The 21,931-nt window shown below is 33.7% G+C and overlaps 3 protein-coding genes across 3 annotated transcripts; 2 read left to right on the top strand and 1 right to left on the bottom strand.

Moving 5' to 3' along the window:
• Nucleotides 1-622: 622 nt before the first annotated feature.
• LOC140867267 (MA3 DOMAIN-CONTAINING TRANSLATION REGULATORY FACTOR 2) lies at nt 623-3,016 on the bottom strand. Its single transcript, XM_073272340.1, has 3 exons — nt 2,746-3,016; nt 2,585-2,679; nt 623-2,506 (listed from the first exon to the last, which is right to left on the bottom strand). Exons 1-3 carry the CDS (start codon nt 3,005-3,007, stop codon nt 677-679), a joined length of 2,187 nt encoding a protein of 728 aa, XP_073128441.1. The 5' UTR covers nt 3,008-3,016; the 3' UTR covers nt 623-676.
• Nucleotides 3,017-10,615: 7,599 nt separating this feature from the next.
• LOC140863929 (cysteine protease XCP2-like) lies at nt 10,616-12,221 on the top strand. The gene is made up of 4 exons (XM_073267729.1): nt 10,616-11,105; nt 11,176-11,411; nt 11,498-11,638; nt 11,712-12,221. The coding sequence occupies exons 1-4, from the start codon at nt 10,646-10,648 to the stop codon at nt 11,925-11,927; spliced, it is 1,053 nt and encodes a 350-aa protein (XP_073123830.1). The 5' UTR covers nt 10,616-10,645; the 3' UTR covers nt 11,928-12,221.
• Nucleotides 12,222-13,266: 1,045 nt separating this feature from the next.
• LOC140864417 (uncharacterized) lies at nt 13,267-16,539 on the top strand. The gene is made up of 5 exons (XM_073268591.1): nt 13,267-13,713; nt 14,235-14,577; nt 14,691-14,959; nt 15,183-15,379; nt 15,757-16,539. The coding sequence occupies exons 1-5, from the start codon at nt 13,524-13,526 to the stop codon at nt 16,189-16,191; spliced, it is 1,434 nt and encodes a 477-aa protein (XP_073124692.1). The 5' UTR covers nt 13,267-13,523; the 3' UTR covers nt 16,192-16,539.
• The last annotated feature ends 5,392 nt before the right edge of the window (nt 16,540-21,931 follow it).

Raw genomic sequence — 21,931 nt, 5'->3', positions numbered from 1 at the left:
TAAATCATTGTTGTATGAAGATCCACTAAATAAAAAATTGGATGGTGGAACAGAAATCTAGGAATACAGTTGGCAGAGGTTTGGGAGAGTTCAAAAAATTATGTAAGGATAAACGTCGATGCCGAAGGTAAAGGGTCGGTTTTTAATTTGGATTGCTTCCTTCTGAAATACGACGGTCAAATTAACACCACCAACTGCCACCACCTTAATACATGTTTTTTTTAATTATATTATTATTATTATTATTATTGTTTTTGTTGCTTTTATAAATAAAGAATAAAAATAATTTAATTTAATTCCTTTTTTCCTTGCCTTCCTTGCACATGTGCCACCATCCACTTATAATGATGAATGCTGATTTTAACTAGTTTCTCGTACCAATGACAACAATTAAGGTTAATATACAATGTATATTACGCATCACAAAATGTGCCACAAATGAACAAACAAAAAATGTATAAAAAAAGTCGCAAACTCCAAAGATCATGTTTACAAATCAGGAACTATCAATACCGCAAAAAATGATTGTCATATATATATATAAAACAAATAAACTTGATAGCTAAAATCATGCTCTTGCCCATGCCATGCATACAGGAAGAGATTCATTAACACCGATATATCAAATAAAACTTGGTTTGAGATTTGCAATTGATATGGTTGATAATACTCTTAATTAAAGAAACCCGTTGTCCAAAACAACTTCCGATGGCTTGTTACAAAAAGAGGGGTCCAACCATCCCTCATTCTCGGCTCGCTTCACTAAATTGTTGAACTGTTTCTTTGCATCTGGCACATCCAAAACCAAATCATCCAGACATTCCACCATTCTCCCAAACCCATTGGTCATTTGATGTGTCGTTATAAGCCCCATACTGTAACACTCACGCAACAAAATCCACGACCTCTCATTCTTATTCTCCATAAGGGTCACCAAACATTTCTTCACTACCTCATGATGAAAGAACGGCATGCCTAGTTCCTTTATGCATCGACACGCCTCTCTCGTATCACCTCCACACTCAAATTCTTCTAGTAATCTACCGATTTTTTCCTTCACATCTTCGATAGTCCATCCGTTCCTATAGCTCCCTCCACCACCCCAACACCTTAGAATGCGTTCCCCCGAAAGCCTAACCTTTAACATGGACAATGCCATTGAAATAACCTTATTTCCAACTGAATTTGGTTCAAAGAACTGGTTTCCAATCTCTTCCAAGTGTTTTGGGGTCAAGACCTCGTCCACCTCTGCCCTTGCCAGAAACATGGCTAGATCTTCAACAACCACAGGGATGTCCAAGGCAGTATCTTCAGCCGATTCTAGAAGCATGGTGAAGCCGGTCACAACATCATCAGATGGAAAACATAGTGAAGTTAACAGAACAGAAGCCATTTCTTTCTCTCTGTTCTTCCTATCCATGGCTAATGTGACTAGTTTCTTCACAAAAATCGCGTTTAGTGCACCCAGGAATGACCTGTTTTCGGACTCCAAACAGCGAATAACCTCAAAAACATCACCCGAAAGAAAATATTCGTGAATAATTGAGCCAACCTTCTTCTTGAATTCCTCAACTTTAACATCTTCAACCGACTGTCTCTCCGTACTAGATGGCAGGGATTTCAAAGATGAAGCACATAACCAACCCTCTGATGTTGCTTTTGAGATCAAAGACTGCAGCAACATTTTTGCATTCGGTATATCTAATGTCAGATCGTCTACTAAGTCAATCGTACGACCAAATCCTTTTGACATCTGGCTTGAATTGATCAGTCCTTCTTCAGCTGCCCTTTTGAGCAATTCAAGCAAACAACTCTCAGCTTGTCTCTTCTCCATGACCATTATAACCACTCTCTTAACAACCTCATGGTTGAAATGTGGAACATTCAAATCCTTTATACATCTCAAAGCTTCTTTAATATCACCGCTAGCAACATATTCCTTCAACAACTCATCAATTTTAATTTTCAAATCTTGAACCGTATTGTTCTTGTTTCCACCCCATCGTCGTTCGATGGTTTCAGAATGTAAAGGGGCCGACAAATAACCCTTTTCGGCCCTTTTGATCACATCAGATCCTATTGAATCTATACTAAGATTAGTCACGATCTTTGTCAAGAAGGAGGGTGGGAGTACGTCATCCACTATAGCACGAGCAATGAACAAAGCTAGTACATCGACTGTATCCGGTATATCAACTATCAAGTCATCTGCAGATTCAATGAGCTTTTGGAAACCTTTGTAAAGTTGTGGGGAATCTATGACATCACCGTAGAGCTTGGATAATAAAACCGAAGCCATCTCTTTTTCTTTGTCACGACGATCCATTGCCATGGAGATGAGCTTTTTGACGAAATAGTAATTGTAGCTTGGCATATTTATTTCTCTTAATTCATCGGCGGTTGAGATAACATCATCATTGTCGAAATATTCCTCTACTATAACTTTAGTCTTGTTTTTGAAATCTTCAAACTTAGGATTTGTTCTGGGTATCGATTTTTCTTCTTCCTAAAAGCATAAGTTATTGTGAAAATTACATTAAACAAAAAAAACTAATAAGAAAGTTGAAGAAAACCAATTAATTACCTCATGGCTTGTGTAATTTGGATCACTAGGGTCGATCACATGGTCATCCTCTGTATCAAGTAGACCTCCCCAAGTTCCTTTTCCACCGCATCCGCCTGCATGCACAAACATTGTAATTAAACAAGAAAATGGTTTTACATATCATGAATGGTTATGGTTACCTTTTTTAGGACGACCATCTCTGCCAGAAAAAGAATGTCTTGTATTCTTGCGGAGACTCCCAGCTGGGGATTTCGGAGATCGTGGAGACGTGGAGTTCTTGGAGGGAGAGCCTGAGCCTGAGCCCGATAATGTGTCCACATTGGAATGTATTCCTTTTGGAGATCTAGGGGAGTTTGATAGTGCATCTACACTAGTATGCATCCCTCTCGGAGATCGTGGTTTAATATGATCTTTATAATGTGCATCGACACTAGTATGCATTCCTCTCGGCGACTTTACATTTTTAATTATATGTTCATTGAAATTCATTGCTGATTTTTGAAACATGCAAATATAATATTACATATCGAAACATAATTCTTTAAATCATTGGTGTATGGAGATCCACTAAAGCAAAACTTGGATGGTGGAACATAAAGCTAGGAATGCAGTTGGCAGAGGTTTTGGAGAGTTCAAAAAATTATATAAGGATGAACGGCGACGTCGAAGGTTAAGGGTCAATCTTTAATTTGGATTGCTTCTTTCTGAAATGGGCAAACCCCGAGAAATTCGTTGTTCAAAATAACACCACCAACTACCACCACTTTAATTCATTTTTTTAATTATTATATTAATATTGTTGTTGTTTATGTCAAAAAATAAATAAATAAATAATTTTAAATTTAATGCATGCCTAATTTCTTCACCGCCTTCCCTGTCCCACTGTACACATTCTTGCTTTCGCAACTTCTCTAGCTTTTTCAGCCCTCCAACATGCCAATTTGAATTTCTTCTCCCACACACATGTTGCCTGAAGTTGTGCTATTATAAGTCCTCACATATATTCCCTCATGCAGCCTTAATGAATCCCGGAGTTAAACTGCCGCAGCTAGAGTTTCGGCCAAGTACTGTACATGTATATTAGAATTAGAAAGTTAGGCCCCGTTTGGTTTCAAAAGCCAGGCCAAAAAATATTAAATTTTCTCATAAAAATTGAAATTTTTTTGTAAATCACATCGAGTAAGAATTTCATCTCACATCTCAGGTAGATGATAGTATATGGGTTTTTTAAAAATAATTTACAATAGACTGACACCTTTTTTTTTGTTTAAAAAAAACATTATAATGGGAGTGAACTGATTCTGGATCCAGTCAAACACCCGATCTCAATGCGGGGCATAAATAAATGCGTCCAGCTTGAATAGTTATTAAATAATAAGATTTATTAAATTCGTAATATCCCATCAAAAGCTTATAATAATTTTCTAAAAGCTTTAGTTAGAAGGCAGGTCTCGTGGTGGTTCCAACTTTCTGTATGGTTTGTCCCCCTTTTGTCATGCTCAAACACACTACGTGTGGTATTCATGGGAATGTCCCATCATTTTACCATCGATATTTAGTGTCATCTAGGTTATTCATTATTTATCATTAACTCTCATGATATGGTTTGATTTTTTTTAAAAAAAAAAATACATGTGGGATAAAATTAGAGCTTTTTCAGTTAACAAGATGTTTGGTTAAGTCAAAATTAGAGCTTTTTCAAAAGCCAAAAATTGTAACTTAAAAAAGTGCTTTTTTAAAAAAATGTCTATCAAATTCAAACGGGGCCTTAGGCTTGATTCCATGAAATTAAAGCACAAAGAAATGAAAGAATCATAAGAAAACCCGCGCTACAAAGGCAAAAAGGGGCACACCCGGGTTACAAGCTAAGTGATGTCTGGAATTTGCGCGGGGCACCCAGAAAGTAGTCCCTCTATCCGCCACAAAAAAAAACTTGGCGATTTGCGACCCTTTTTTTAGTCCAATCCGTCGCTAATTTGAAAATACCGATGGTTTCGAGATGATTTTTTAAGTATTCGATTTTTCCTTCATCGCAGAAATTAACGACGGATTTACAATATCGTTGTTCAGACTTTTGCTACTGTTTTCTACATTCCTTCGCTAATGGCAACAGAAATTTCGTTGAATACCGTCGTGTGTATTAGCGACACTTTGTATATAATCGTCACTAATTGTGATCAAATTCCTTTGAAGACCATCGGTAAACTAGCGATGGTTAAATACAAACTATAGTTATATTTAATTAGCAACAGTTTGTATAGAACTGTCGTTATATTAGCTATGATTTCTAATAAATAGTCGTTACATTTAACGATGGATGGTAATGAAACCGTCACTAATGTAGGGACGGTTTCTACTCAACCCTCACTAAATATAATTACAGTGGTTTGTTAGACACCGTTGCTAATATTAATGACGAATTTTAAATAACCATCGTTAATTTGCTATTTTTTATATTTTGATTTCATTATATTTTTTAGTAAGCATTTCTTGAAACCAATAAATAAAATAAGTACTTTCTGATTAACAAATAATAACAAAATATACATGCATCAATGCGTGTATATATATATATATATATATATATATATATATATATAGTTTCGATCACATAGGCAATCATTATGGGCAACTACGTGAGTAACAGCTGACGTGACATCTAGTACATCCAATGAGTGATTGTCACATCAACTGTTGCTCACGTAGTTGCTCATGGTGGTTGCTTATGTGAACGAAACTCTATATATATATATATATATATTATATATCTTTACTATTTTATAATGCTTGAGATAGCTAGAGTAACTGTTTCTGTGGACACCATTTTATTTAATTCCATTTCTACCCTCTCCTAGTATATATAATCTATCCAAACATATGGCATGCGACAAAAAATGGAGTTCAAATTAAATAAGATGTTCGACCATAATAGTGCAACAACAACTGAAGATCAAATAAGATGTCGTAAAATCCCAAGATAACAGAACTAAAATCACAAATAATGGTAGGAACAATGGGGCTTGGGTCTCCTCATCATCACCATCCCGGTCATACAACATGAAATCTTCTTCTTCATTGTAGTCGGCATACCTGCCTGACACGTGTGTAAAATTTTCCACTTGAGCGAACCCCTCGATGACAAAGGCAACTTACGTAGAGGTGCAATGAAGCATACTTTTTCTTGTCGGTTCTCAAACTGGCAATTTGTAACGCCCCAATTTTATCTTAATTGAGTTTATTTGAGATAATCGGAGATTACAAAATTTAAGAGCCGATTTGATTTTGATCAGGGTCTATTTTGCAAATTTCAAATTTTTCAGGAACTAAAATGCAAATTTGAGATTTTATATATTATCTACCACTTGTTTGACTTAATCTTCACAATCCATCTCCTCTCCTTCTTCTCCCTTACCGTGCGCCTCCATTGAAGCTTGGAAAAGCTTTCTTCAAGCTTTGTTATTTCAGTTTTCGGTCGATCCGTCCGGTAGAATTTTAATCCGAAGGCAGATTAGCGATCCCGGCAACGAGAGCTTCGTTCTATAGTAAGTTTTTCTCCGGTCAGTTATACTTCTATTTTCGGATGTTGTTAGAATCGATTGAGTTTCGGTTATGTCGTTCTTGAGATAGTTCTTATCGATTATTCTCAGTCGATTTTGAAATAGAGCGTCGTTCGGATTTGTTATTATTTTCGAAAGCATAATTCGAAAATGGAAATTTTGAGATGTGTTGGATTTTATTTTTATTTGATGTTTTAGCATTGGTTTGAGTTGTTTGCAATGTTATATTGCTATCTAAGTTTTCGGTTTGATCAGTATATAGTCGTTATGCCGCCGGTTTGAGTTTTGGGATTTTGAACCGTTTGAGTTGTTGAAATTTGGCTATTGGGTTTGTTCGTCGTTGTTGATCTTTGTTTGCCTCCGTACAGATTCGTTTGAAGTTTGTTGAGCCCAAAGTTAGCAGAAGTCGAACGTCGAAGAGTTGGACGAAGAGCGGTAAAGAGTTTACCTTGAGCCTTTGTTGTTTTAGGTTGTATGGATTTTGATATAACCTCTTTTGTAGTTTATCCAGAGTTGGAGCTATTCGAATCGAAAGGTACAAGCAGTCATCGTTTTAGTGTGATAGCACCGTCGAGACAGTTGGTTCTTGAGTTTCCCTTAAATCACATACTTGCATCAATACTTGTTCTAGAATGTGGAACTTGTATTTTGTTGTTTGAGTGTTTGTTATATGACTTAATGCTTTATGTTTTCTAATGCATTCATCTCGAGCCTAAATCTTTTATTTCAGAGGGCTGTACGCCCTTTTTGTTTAGACGTTTTGGGGGCTATATTGCGAGTGGTCTGGGTTGTAGAAGTTCACCTAGTGTCAGCATACTCCTTATAGTCGCACCAAAGTCTATGTGATTGGGATACGTGGCACCACCTCGATTGGGAGAGTCGGTGAGTTGTTACATGATCTCATCCTCGGGATCCCAAAAACATAGCAGCAATCCCTTGTTTATCAGAGTTGATATCCCGATTTTAAAGACATGCATTTCATTCTTCTTAACATTGAATATGTTGTCTTGATATCATATTATTGATATATTACTTGTTATTGCATGTTATGTTGCTTTTATTGGGAATATCATTCTCACCGGAGTTATTCGGTTGTTGCTTTGTTTTGTATGTGTACTTGGCAACAGGTGGGGCAGGATCGAGTCAGCGAAGACTTGGTTAGCATCAAAATTGAGAGATATAAATGGGACTCGATTTAGAAGTTGAATCAGCATGTCAATCTAGTTTATGTTGGAACATATTTAGAACTCGAACTTCTTAATATATGTTGTATTGTTTATGCGAGTATTGAGGTTTGTATGCTGTTGTTGCTTGTATTTTGTTCCTCTTTATGTATGGAATGGATTTATTAAGTTGAGTTGGCAAGTTATTTTTTTGGTTTTTCTGTTCAGAGCTGGCCGCTCGATCGGTAGAGTTTAACCGATCGAGCGAGGAAGCTGCAGCCTTTTTTTCTGTTTCTGTAAAAACTTGGTCCGCTCGATCGGTTGAGTTTTACCGATCGAACGGAGCTAGTCTTGAGGCGACAGTAAAGTTTTAATTGTTGCTCGCTCGATCGATTGAGTTTTACCGATCAAGCGAGGCACTGTTCCTTTTTTTTAAAAAAATTATTGCTTTTAATCTTGGATCTTGTATGCTTAGTTTTTGTTTAACTCGAGATTAGATGATTAGAATCGAGGTCTCACACAATTTATAAGGTGTGAAATTTCTCTTCCAACGACCCTCTTCTATCCCGGAGTTGTTCATTTTCATGCCTATTCGTCCGAACCTCCTTTCGTACCGCTTCCATGTCCACTTTAGTAGCGGCAACTGTGCTCCGACTACCACTGGGGAAGTCTCTCGCTGTGCAGTGGTCTTAGGATAAAAACCAGGTGTATGTGTCACTAGCCCATATACCTCCCCCCCCCCTTTCTGCGCACCTCCAGCAATACTTAGAGAGTGTTTGCAATCACTAAAAAAAGTGATCGTTGGATTTTGGCTTAAGAAAATCAATTTTAAATTTGTGTATTTATTAACCTAGATTATGTGTGAGCTTATGCTTAACTTAATTGAAATCCAAAAGTTAGTCATATGGTGATTATGATATCCAAAAGTGATTCTAATAGAAAAGACAGTTAAAATCAATCTAATCAATTATTTATCAAACACTACCCAACTTTGATTTTTAAATTTTCACAATATTTGTTTCCAAACACTATCAACTTTTGATTTTTCTTAACTTTTTTATAATATATAAATTTAATAACTTTTACAAAAGCATAATCTTTTGTAAACGCTCCTTAGATACAACTCATTAATCTCTCGGTCTGTGAGAGAAGCGGGTTGTGAGCTGGCAGATGCTTTTACGAGTTTGTATAATATCATTTCATCTAAATGGTGTCTTCTGATGTTTCTTCACATCTTTTGGTATATATGTTTGAAATAATTCTTTTGATGATTTGTAATTCTTATGGTTCTTAATTATATTATTTTTTATTTTATTAAAAAATTTAAAAAATGATATAAAAAAAGCGCAAAAAGATCAATTTTTCAAATATTTTATGCGGAACGTGTTTTATGTAACAGGTTTTTAAAAAATAAGAGGAAAAAAATAATATATTAATATTATAATTCAAACAGTAATATAAAAATTAGCATAACAAAAAATATATAATCATAATTTCTTAATTTATTTTTGATATTAACTATTTTTTGTTATGTTTTAAAAAATAATTATCTCAACAAACATATTGTGATATTAAAAATAATTTAGAATATAGACAGCTTAAAATTGAAAGACGAAATATTGATTATATTATGAATGACAATTTTCTCCGTAGGGCAAAACAGGGTGTGTTAGATGATTGTAAAAAATTCTAGAAGCATATCGGGGTTAGGTAAGGATGTTATTCCCGTTCCCCGTCCTAATAATGATGATGTGTAAAAAATATATATTTATCGAATTTTATTAAAATATTAAAATTAAATTTAAAATAATAGTATTCGCCAGTTTGTATTAGGTATATATTAATATACCCACTTACGATAACTTAATTTTTTTAAAAAAAAAATTATATATTTGAACTAAATTCATGTTGTGTAGAAACTATTAAGATTAATCTATGTATATTTTATAATTTATTTTTAAAGAATTTTGAAAAAATATATATATTCTTACTAAAATTTCGATATGTATATAATATTTTATCTAAGAAGAAAATTAAACAGTTAAAATAAACGAGGATTTTGCTATTCACATATCATAAATTTTCATTTAAATGATTACATTTCAAATATAATTAATTAGCATTTAACAATGTTTGTTTCTTAATTTCAAAAGGAAAGTATTTTTAGTCTTCATAGTTTACCAAACACTTTTAATTCTACAATATTTCAACTTAACATTGTTGGTCTCAAACTTTCAAAAAATATTATACAATTACTATTAGTCACTGCGTTAATTTTATTTTGAAGTTTAATCTTATAGATTAATTTTGAGATATTTATTAAAAATTTATGGACCAAAATTATCTATGAATATTCATTGTAAACTAAAAATATATTTTACATTCTTATTATTTTGGGTATAAACTAAACTTATAATAATTATCATATATATATAGTTCTAACACATGACTAAAAAATGTTTTTAATATTTAAAATAATTCGATTTATAATTAGAAGTTTATATAATAATTAAATAGTTTTGAAAACATAAAAATCATAAATGAATTTATCATAATATAAATTTTTTTAATTGAAAAATTAAATGTATCTATTTCCCACTTCAAATTATTCTTAAATATTAGTACTACTAAAAGCTTCAAACTCATCTGAATTAAGAAATTCATGTTAGAATCTAATTATTTTTAAATAATTAATCATTTTTATTGTGGAGATGTTAAATTTGAGAAGGAATGACTTTTAGATATAAATCAAATATTGCATTACAAATATTATTTTGATATTTTGAAATCATTTTATTTAATTGTATTTCAAATGATATATCTATTTTAAGAATTATATAGTACACGCATTTCTAGTTAGAAATTAGATAATTTTAAATTATACATGTAAGATTAATATATATATATATATATATATATATAGAAATTTTCAGTTGCCCAACCAATGATGTTCAACTCGTCACCGACCACTAAAACCTGATACCGTGTTTTAGTAATGCGAAAAAAAAAACAATTAAAACCCGGTACGTCGGGGTCCCGAAGATGAGTTGAGCATCATTGGTTAGACAGCTGAAAACTTTTATATATATTTAAATATATATATACACACGATGACAATGATGATGATTATTATTATTCATCATTCATCCAGATATATAATTAATTTCAAAGATGTATGCTTCGATGGCAAGGTTGCCAAGAGAACGGAGCTTCACGTCTCAGTATACAATATTTAATTTCTACTCCAAAACTTCACTTCAACGCAACACAACACAACACAAGCTGCTTCTATATATAAAACACCCCCCAAACACATAATCTTCATCCATCCACGATATTAACTTAATTCTAGATCCATAATGGCCCTATCTTTGATCCCCAAGCTATTTTTTCTCGCAATCTCCATCTTCTTCTCTACTCTCACAGCATCCGGAAATGATTTCTCAATTGTGGGCTATTCGCCTGACGATCTTTCTTGTATTGACAAGCTCGTAAATCTATTCGAATCATGGATGGACAAACATGGCAAAAAGTACAAGAGCATTGAAGAAAAATTGCATAGATTTGAGATTTTTAAGGATAATTTGAAGCACATAGATGAGAAGAATAAAGCCACTAGTAACTATTGGCTTGGTTTGAATGAGTTTGCTGACATGAGCCATGACGAATTCAAGAAAGCTTACTTGGGGCTCAAAATACTCCACAAGAAAAATGAATCCCCTCAGGCATTTATGTACAAAGATTTTGATGCTTTGCCCAGGTCAGTGGATTGGAGAAAGAAAGGTGCCGTCACTAGGATCAAGAATCAAGGTTCATGTGGTAAGTATCATGATTGACTTTTAGATCAGAGTCAGTAAACTAGTGATTGCTGACATTGATTACAATGCAGGGAGTTGCTGGGCATTTTCAACGGTGGCAGCGGTGGAGGGAATAAACCAAATTGTGACAGGGAATTTGACTGAATTATCCGAGCAAGAGCTCATCGATTGTGACACAACTTATAATAATGGGTGCAATGGCGGTCTCATGGATTATGCATTTCAGTTCATCGTTTCAAATGGCGGGCTTCATCGCGAGGAAGAGTATCCCTACTCGATGGAGGAAGGCACTTGTGAAGAAAACAGGGTAAAAAAAAAAAACAAGTGTTATAAGAGTAGTATGTTGATCCATTGTGGACATTCTTTTAAAGGCGATTTTATAAATTTGTCTAGGATGAAGCAGAGTTGGTTACTATTAGCGGGTACCAAGATGTACCTGCAAACGACGAGCAGAGTCTATTGAAAGCACTGGCAAACCAGCCAGTAAGTGTGGCAATCGAAGCTTCTGGTAGAGATTTTCAATTCTACAGCGGGGTAAGTTCTTTGATCGTTTTGGAACATTTAAATATTGGTGAGAGAGATCATATCAAATGACGTTTGTTTGTAGGGTGTGTTTGATGGGCACTGCGGAAGTGAACTAGATCATGGAGTCGCGGCGGTAGGATATGGATCGAGTAAGGGATTGGATTACATCATTGTGAAGAATTCATGGGGTCCTAAATGGGGAGAAAAGGGATTCATAAGAATGAAGAGGACCAATGGGAAGGCTGAAGGGATTTGTGGGATTAATAAAATGGCTTCTTTTCCCACCAAAACCATTTGAATCTCTCTGTTTTTGTACCTCTCAATAAAACTTGATATATGATGCATAATAAAGTTGAACCGTTAATTTTTTTTTTTTTTTTGGTTTAACACAAGGAAAACTATATGTTTTATAATTCATCAAACAAAAGGGTGATGTTACGTGTACATAGAGGGTTACATGTTGAGTTACATGTTGTACTTGAAATTACATAAATATACTTAATGTATTTTGGAAATAATTTTTTCAAATCAAGTGAAGTGATAATTTTGTAATTTCATGTTTAGTATGCAACCCAATATGTAAATCAATATGTACATGTAGCATTTCTCTTATTAATATATTCTCCAATCATTCGTGTCTTTAGGCTCCTTCCATGAAATCAATATCAAACCACATCCATTTGCTTCGTTTTACGCATGCAGTCACTCTTCCATTTGCTTCACATTTCATTTCCTAAATGGCAGCACAATATATAGTTACAATTCTTTTCTTTCACTTTCCACGCATAATTAATTATTAGAATAGATTTATTTATTTATCCATGAATTATCTATGGTTGCACTTTCAATGATTGATTTATTTGGAGGAGGGATATTTGATTTCCTCCATTCATCTCATAAAATTATCCACTTTGCATCTTAGATTGGTTCATCAAGGTTATATTTACCATGGATGATCATATTGTACATTATAATACACATCATCGTCGTCATATCATGTAAATACATTATTACATCCAGGAATGCCAAAATTAAAATTGTTACTAAAGAACTTTGGATGCATATTCTACACCCAGTCTATCAAACTCATGTTTGATAGCAAAACTTTTTTTTTTTGGACTACCCCTATAAAAAATAGTTTTAATAAAAAATAGCAATCTATGATATATACCATTAATTAAGTGATATCATTTATTGTATTCTTACTCTTAGAATCCAATAAAACCGAATCAGCGATACCTTGTTGAGATTGAAAAACAAGTACGATCTATCTCCAAAATTTTAGCGTTATTGGTCAGAACCACTTTGATTAATTGGTATGTTCTTTCCTATGAGGAAGAAGCGTGACTTCAAACCCACGTAGAAGCAAAAATATCCACACTCCAACCCACCCCACTCCGAAAAGATATTAATGTTATTGTTGGAAGACAAAATATGCATATCATATCCGAATATCATAATCAACTACCTCATAAAAAAATATAATATCTACAATGACCTACATGTACTCTCGCCCAAGCAAAAGGGAAAATTTTCAAGTCCAACGAAGGCTTCCCAGGAAGAAGCCATATTATTTGTTTTTTTATTTTTTTTGTGTGGATGAAACCCAAAATCGTTGAACAAGGCAATAGCTTGCAAATAATATATAAACCAAATTGGAAGACAACTTCGTTGAAGAAAATATTGTTAAACGAGAGAATCAAAATTTTGTCCATTAATAAAACGTTTATCTATAACACCAAGTGAGACGGATCCCAGAGAAGCGAAGTCATATTATTATATTATTCGTGAGTATAAATAGTGTACCAATAGCACTGCTAGTGGTCAATCTTAGGTCTGAAAATTGGTCCGCCAAAATAAAAAAAAGGTTGCATCTTTGTATTGGCGTTGAAGGATGCATTTTAGCGAGAATGAGGGGATAGAGAACAGAACCTTCGTGGTCACCGGAGGACTGGGATTCGTCGGTGCTGCCCTATGCTTCGAGCTCGTCAGAAGAGGGGCCCGTCAAGTTCGGGCCTTTGATCTTCGGTCTGAATCTCCTTGGTCAAACGATCTCCTCCATCGGGGCGTTCATTGTATTCAGGGTATTTTATTTTTATTTTTTCGTAAAGGTCTGATCTAACTAGGGCTACGTAAAGGTTCAATTGTTTTTTAATAATTTGGGGGCTGTTTGCTTTGCCAGTGGGTACGCCTTATACCAAAATGCCTTCCTGGTACAGTTGAGGTTTGATATTTTTACTGTCGATTTGTGTTGAGTTTTAGTATTGAATTGGAAAGTATACGATGGTCGTGAAATGTAGCTTATTGCAATTGTTATCTTTGCATCATCTCAACTCGAAACACAATATTCTCTTATTTCTATTTATTGTATGTAAAAAAACTCTCCAATATATGTATTAATCATAATAATTTGAATGTTATCGAACAGATACTATGCAGACGAATGTATTTTCCCAACCATAACTTGGAAATATATATATAGTTTTTCCCTTTGTATTAGAAGATGTGATTATGTTTTCTCAAGTTGCTCGGTTTTAACTATTAGTTTCCATGACTACTCACATTAGATGTGAAACAGTTGATTAAATATGTATGTATTGTATAGGGGATATTTCTCGGAAACAAGATGTTGAAAAGGCTTTGCATGGGGCAAACTGTGTTTTCCATCTTGCATCTTACGGAATGTCTGGTAAAGAGATGCTCCGGTTTGGCCGGGTCGATGAGATAAATATAAATGGTACTTGCCACGTATTGGATGCTTGCCTTCAGCATGGGATCAGCAGACTTGTATATGTGAGCACATACAACGTTGTGTTTGGTGGCAAAGAAATTGTCAACGGAAATGAAGTTTTACCTTATTTCCCCATTGATGACCATATAGATCCATATGGCCGTAGCAAATCCATAGCTGAACAGTTGGTCCTGAAGAACAATGGCAGACCCTTTAAGTGAGTCGGTTATGATCTATTTTGTCTTGAAGCTGAGTATCTGCGGAGTTTTTTGGATTCCTTTATCATTGATGGATGATTTTGCGAATTCGTTGTTGTTTGCTACCATGCAGAAAGAAGAAGGGGAAATTCTACACATGTGCAATACGTCCTGCTGCTATATATGGACCTGGTGAAGAAAGGCACTTTCCAAGGATTATGGCTCTTGCCAAGTTAGGTCTTCTGCCTTTCAAAATCGGCACAACGAATGTGAAAACAGACTGGGTCTACATCGATAACCTTGTATTGGCTCTGCTCTTGGCTAGCATGGGCCTTCTTGATGATATTCCTGGGAGAGAAGGATGTCCAATTGCCGCTGGTCAACCTTACTTTATATCAGATGGTAAAATGATGGTCTGCTGTGTTCCTTGAATCCATCACATTTTAATTGGATTATCTATGTAGCAACGTCCCTGCTGGGGCATGTCTTCTGACATGGAACTGGCTCGACCTTGGCCTTATCGATGTCCCTATTTTCCCTTCCTTTATAGTACTACTCAAGAACTTTCAGAGAAAAATGGTTGCTTTGCATTTCACTGTTTATTTATTATTTTCACATTTCACAGGACGTCCAGTCAACAGTTTTGAATTCATTCAACCACTGCTCAAAAGTCTGGACTATGAACTGCCCAAGTTGTCTTTGGGTGTCCCGCGTGCTCTTCTTCTAGGAAATTTCTTTTGGGCTTTTTACACACTTTTGTATCCATGGCTTGGTCAGAAATGGCTTCCTCAGCCCTTTCTTCTTCCTGCTGAAGTATACAAGGCGAGGCCCACTATTCCTTGATTTTACTCTTTTTCTGATTCGATATAGGATAATCTTGATAGTAGTTCATCGTGGAAAAATAGCTATTTGTGATGCACACAATTGACTTTAAGCATTAGCATTCACTTGTTAAAAACATATATTATAATTTGAAGAAGCTTGTTCATTTTTCATGTGACGAGGTAATTTTGGATCAAGCTGCAATCATGTTTGCCCTTTCCGCTTACATTTTTCATTTAAAGCGTAACATCAGCATTTAGTTCTCTGCTTGGAAAGCTTTGGTTTCTGAAACAATTATTTACAAAGAATGCATGTCTAATAATTTTACAAAAGAAGCCACATTAGCCATACCATAATATTTTCTTTAATTTAATTAGGTTGGGGTAACACATTACTTCTCGTTTTTGAAAGCAAAAGAGGAACTGGGCTATATCCCGATGGTCAGTCCCGAAGCAGGCATGGCTGCAACAATCACATACTGGAAAGAACGAAAAAGGAGAACAGTGGATGGACCAACCATATATGAATGGCTGTTTGTTGTTATTGGAATGACAGTGCTATTTTGTGCTGCATACATGCCTGATGTTCGTCCATTTTCACTACTCAGAGTGTTCTGCCTATTCTTTCTACCTTCTATTGGGGCTCTCAGGGTCGTGTTCCTTTTATCCGCAGCAATCCATTTGGGCGAGGCTGTTTATGCATGGAGACTTGCAAAGAAGGTTGATTCTGAGAATGCCATAGGTTGGTTTTGGCAGACATTTGCTCTGGGAATATTTTCTTTGCGTTTTCTGTTAAAGAGAGCCAAGCCGTAGTATACCAACGTTGTTCTGTGTACTCTTGCCTTTTCATTCATTGGTGATACCCTAAACCTGTGTAATTCCCATAGCTCCGAAATTGTACTATTACCCAAAAATGAAGAAACAAACAGCCGTCTGCAAGAGATGTAACATATGCTGCATTTACTAAAATAGTCTTAATCGAGAAATTTGTGCATCGGATGATAATAACAGTCCCAATCAGATACTTAAATTATAGAATGTCATCCCGTCCTACTGCAGGTCCATGAGATTAATGGGTAAAAGAAGGATCATTTTCATAGCATGCCTTGGTGGTTTATATAATTGTAGGCCCCCCGGAGACACTCCCCCACAAAAAAGAAAAACTTCAAATAATCCAGAATTTGTATGTGAATAAGATTCGGAATTGTTTTTTGTTTTTTGTTTTTGTATTCTTGATATATTTGAGTTTTCGATATTACTTACAAATGATTGATCTTCCGGCCTTGGTGTTCTGGATATTCTCAAGTAATGATTGGTCTTCCGTCGTTTGGTATTCCGGATACTGCACATTGATTAAGAAATTCCAAATTTGGACTATGTCTGTACCTAAGGCCTAGGGGTGGGTTTTCGGTATATCCTATCAAAGATATCGGTATGAAAAAAATTCATACCTATACCGAAATTTCAAAAATTTGGTATGGAAAAAATCTATACTGATACCGTACAAATACCGAAAAAAAATTCGGTAAACCGAAAAAGTGTCTGTATATCGAAAAAATTTCGGTACGATATCCCGATAATTCGGTATTTTGGTACGGTGTCCCAGCCCTATCCGTACCTGAGATGAGTCTCATGAGTCGGTCAGCTCAGGGTCAGCACGTGCGTTGCATGTGAGAAACACACGTTGGAATAATAGAATCCGAACTAAAATTAGATAACTCTACAAAATGATGCTGATAATCGTATTGTAACTTTTGACAATTCATATGTAGTTGATTTTGAAATACATATATGCGTTTAATTATTTTTTTTAAAAAAGCCTACTTAGTTGTTGTCTTGTATTTTTTTATCGTATCATTTTCTTTTGTTATTTGTATATTATAGATATCAATGCCTTTTATTTGTCTTTTGTTAATTTTCTTATTCTCTTAATATATTTTTTGGGCAATCAATGATACACTACTTAACACTCCAGATCCGACGACTTTCTTTACTGTATCAACACGGATCTTTCCAGCATGCTTATGTTTTCATTCACACGCATCCTGAAAAACTTTTCTGGGGATCATCCATTTCATATTGTCTCAAATCAAGTATGATTAACTTTAGAGTTCTCATATGATGAGCTCTTGAAAAGAAGATACACCTTGATGATATGAGTAGTAACCGATGGCGGAGCCACATTTAAAGCGCGGGTGACACAATTTTTTTAAAATTTTATATATATTGATTTTGAATAATTTTAGAATAATTTGATATTAGCTCGGGTAGTTCAATTCAAATATTGAATGATTCAAAAGGTAAAAATTTTAGTCCGGGTAGATTGAAATTCCTGGCTCCGCTATCAGTAGTAACTATCAAATCTTTTAAACACTTCTCAACCGAGCAGTCTCATACCTACACAGTCTTCTCTCATTTCAGTACGAAAATCGGTCAATTCATGTTCTCATTCGCCTAAAAGCCTGTCAGCAGTCGTCTCGTGCAATATCTTGGCACTTGAGACTACTCTCCACCCTCTTGTCAGCCCGAACGTCACAAGTACAGTATATAAACTATGAACTTTGACTTTGTGCAATGATTCAACATAAGATGAGTGAACTTTTTACAACAAGTGAGATTCTTATATATTTGAGTTTCATTAATCTTAACTCATTTAATTTTTTATTAGTCCACTTTGTGTTGCATCTTTTACTCAACTAACTTTGTTGCATCAATTTTGAAGCTCATTCAAAGGTTATTTTTTGATTTTTTTTTTACTAAATAATGTCTCCCACTCTCGCCAATATTCAATCTTCAAAATTCAAGATTAGTAAATTATAGGTAATAAACAATTATTTAGTTTTTATTTTGTGGTTTTTGTTTATGTGCAATTTTTTTATCTCCCGTATAATTCAAGTTTTGGAGTTTTTTTAAAAACTTTTTATAATCATGAATATATGTATTGCACGCATACAATATACATCTAAAATTAATATATTCCAAAATATTAATGTTTAAATGTCAAAATAAATTTATTAAATCATTATTTAAGAACTATTTAGAAAACAAAATATACATCATAATTATAATTTAAAGATTACATATTGACATAGAATTGTGAAGAAAATCTTAAGAAACAAATGTTGCTAGTTCAAAAGACTAAATATGATGTATATTTGTAAATGACTTTTGCTTAACTAATTAGAATTTTTTTTTAATACAAGTGCTTAATTAATTAGAGATTTTCAATATAGTATTTTGATAATTGTTTTTACGTATGAGTTAGTGATTGAGTCCTTATGAACATGATTTCCTAATGGGCATGCTTTGAATTTTTTCCTCTAATAATAGTGTCTTGTGACTTGTGAGTTAAATACCAAATAAAAAAAATTATCAAGATAAAAATAATTAGAAAATTCAATAATATTATGTGGTTATTCGATTAGTAACATGTTCGTTAGTTTGTTAATTTAATATATGTTAACTCACAGTCAATGATTTTGACAGAAAATCACGTAGAATAAAACACCATTTCAATAAAATTACTTGATTGAAGTTGTAGTGCAATATTTTATATTTAATATATGTTTAACTTATTTCATTTATAAGGTTAAAATTTTATATATTGTATATTTATAAGATTTATTATGCATCTTAATTGATGGAACAAGTGTTTGTCGCTTTACCGAAAGTAATAGCTGGTGATAATGTTGCAACTCAAATCTTTTAAACTGCAAAGCAAATCTAGTAACACGTTTCAATTATTCTATCCAGCATGGACAATTATTGCACCAAATAATCTCTCTCAATAATTTCACTTATTGCAATCAATGAAAATTGAACATGTAACCTGACTCTAATACCAATGTTTGGACCGAATGCTTACCGTTTTATCAAAATCTATAGCTGGTGGTAACGGTACAACTCAAATCTTTTGAACCGCACAGCAGCTCAAGTGTCACGTTTCGATTGCTCTACCCAGCGGAGACAATTATTACACCCAACATATAACGTTGATGAATTCTCTAAATATTTATTGATTTATATTTTAGCTTTTCCTAACACTTAATCTTGGTTCCCCCACCCCCGACTTCTTGAATTCGTTTACTTGAATTTATTATTCTTTTTTTGTCAAAACTCATAACACATCAAACATAAAATCGAATATTAATTTAAAAACGATAATATTTATATATTGCAATAAATGTGTTAACCTTTCACTATACTGATACAAATGAGTTAAATACAAGTTTCTAAAATATGTGAAGCTCGATGAAGCATCACAAAAGTTTCTACCTTTAAAAGCTTAAGCTAGCTTCATACCAAGCGTGAAAAAGTTTTTTTTAGTTTCTATTATAATTTTAATTATATCAAGTAAATTCATAAATTAAATGATATATAAAATTAATATGTTTAAAACTAAATGCATAAATTTTCAAGTTATCAAACACTAGAATATCAAAATCACAATTTGTGTGGAGAAAAACGTTTTTCGATCGCGGTTGGATCAAGTATCATCCGTTAATCACAAAGAAAAGAAGAGTTTAATTGGGAAAAAAATTATTTAAATGCATTTTATAAATTTTTTGTTTAAAAATTTTACATTATTAAATATATTTTTTTATAATAAAATTTTTTTAAAAATTTATTAAAACAAGAAACTTAAAATTTTATTTCGCAAAATTTTGTGTTTCACGTTTTTTGTTTCGCGTTTTTCACGTTTAATACGGTCAACCAGAGAGTTAACGACTTTTTTCATGTTTTTGTCTAAAGCGAAGCTTTTTCGCCACACATCGCACTTAATAGGTGTTTTTCGTGCTTTTTAGAACACTTTTTAAAAGTAATATGTTAACGATCGATCATATTTTCAAAAATTGAAGGTCTCCATTCAGATATCAACTTTGACACTCAATTTCTTATGACTACCAAAACAAAAATATCCCAACAACCAACATTAATTTATGGACAAAGTAGTAATATCACAATTTGAAAATCAAGACAATATTCTCCCCTTTACATGAGAAATTTGTGATTGAAAATTGTAGAATAATGGAACAAAGTTAGGAAATTGATACTAGTGTAAATATAGATTAGAGTAGATTAGATAAAGATTAGATTATATTAATAATAGAATTTAGCTAAGATTAAGTTCTAATTCTAGGGTAATTGATTTGTATCGTTTACTTGTATAAATATTGTATTCGTTCGAAATAAAAATTATTTTTCTCTCAAATCTACAAGGTACCAAAGCCTACCCTTAAAACCCTAGTCTTCTTCATCGTAAAAATCAGACAAAACCTATCCTCAAAACCTTAGCCTTCTTCATACATGGATGCTGAAACAAAAAACCCAACTCGTGAGGTTGCCCTCAAAACAGAAGCGAATTCAGCGATGGACCACGCAGGAGTCGACAACTCATCTCTGTTTATCACATGTCACAAGCTCATCAAGCATAATTTTCTCCAGTGGTTGCAGTTGTTCGTTTTCATGTATACTTGATAAATCTGAATTTGAAGTCTCACCCCTTCATAAAGGGGAAAGAAAAGTATTTCAAGAAGGGAGGAAACAAGTTTGTTATTTCCTTCTATCTTCAATATTTTAGGTGTATTAGGTACATTTAGTGATTTGGGATTTAAAAAAAAAAAAAAAAAAAAAAAAAAAAAACACGCTTGATAAAAATACAAAACCGATGAACAAACTATAGAACTAAAACTAATAAAACCCCAAGAATAAACATGACACTGATTCTATTTTAATTAACATCACATTTAGCTTATGGTTAGCTATTGCAATGGATTTCGAACTTCCCCCAAATAATTCGAGATTCACTTTTAGATCATTTCCTCAAAAAAACATAAATACAAAATTATCGTCTAAATGCCGATGATGTGTAACTCATCTGACATCAAAATCCCAAGTGTGAGACAAGGTCTCAAGTTCGTGAGTCCGTAACTCAACTGTAACAAAAATCTCATCCCCCAACTCCAAAAAAATAAAATAAAATTCTGAACTATTGACAAAAATAGGTTTTTGGAAACAAGGATGCATATACGATTTTCAATCTTATGATCAGAAGGATAACGTAGACTTTGATTGAAACATAAAACATTTGAACAGTTGACCAAACGAGCACATATGAAGGTTGCTGAAATACACGAAACTATCAGCACGAATTTCAATCATAACCAACTCTATTTAGTAAGTATAACCTGATTCGGTTTAAAAACTTTCATCGTCAGAAGAAATTAATCACCCCATAACAAATACAGGTCACAAATCAAAATGCCTATGAAAATCACTGATTATACTGTTTCAGTTAAGCTGCTCCGAATGACACGAACAATCATCAAGAGAAATCAGAAGTAGAAACGAAATGTTTGATTGAAATTTGTATCTTTCACACATTCAAAGGACCAAGGGAAGTGTGAAAGACATTAAAAGGAAATTGAAACCATCTGAAACGATAAACCTCCACCGTTCCACATGCTTTCGTTCACATATATTCCCATGGTGCGACAAGTTTCTCAGGCACAAAATCTCGGTACACCAATAAACAGGTTGTTCAAGAGAGAAG

The sequence above is a fragment of the Henckelia pumila genome, chromosome 4 (genome assembly GCF_033568475.1).
Source record: "Henckelia pumila isolate YLH828 chromosome 4, ASM3356847v2, whole genome shotgun sequence".
NCBI classification, from domain to species: Eukaryota; Viridiplantae; Streptophyta; class Magnoliopsida; order Lamiales; family Gesneriaceae; genus Henckelia; species Henckelia pumila.
This window is presented reverse-complemented; position numbering and strand designations above follow the sequence as displayed.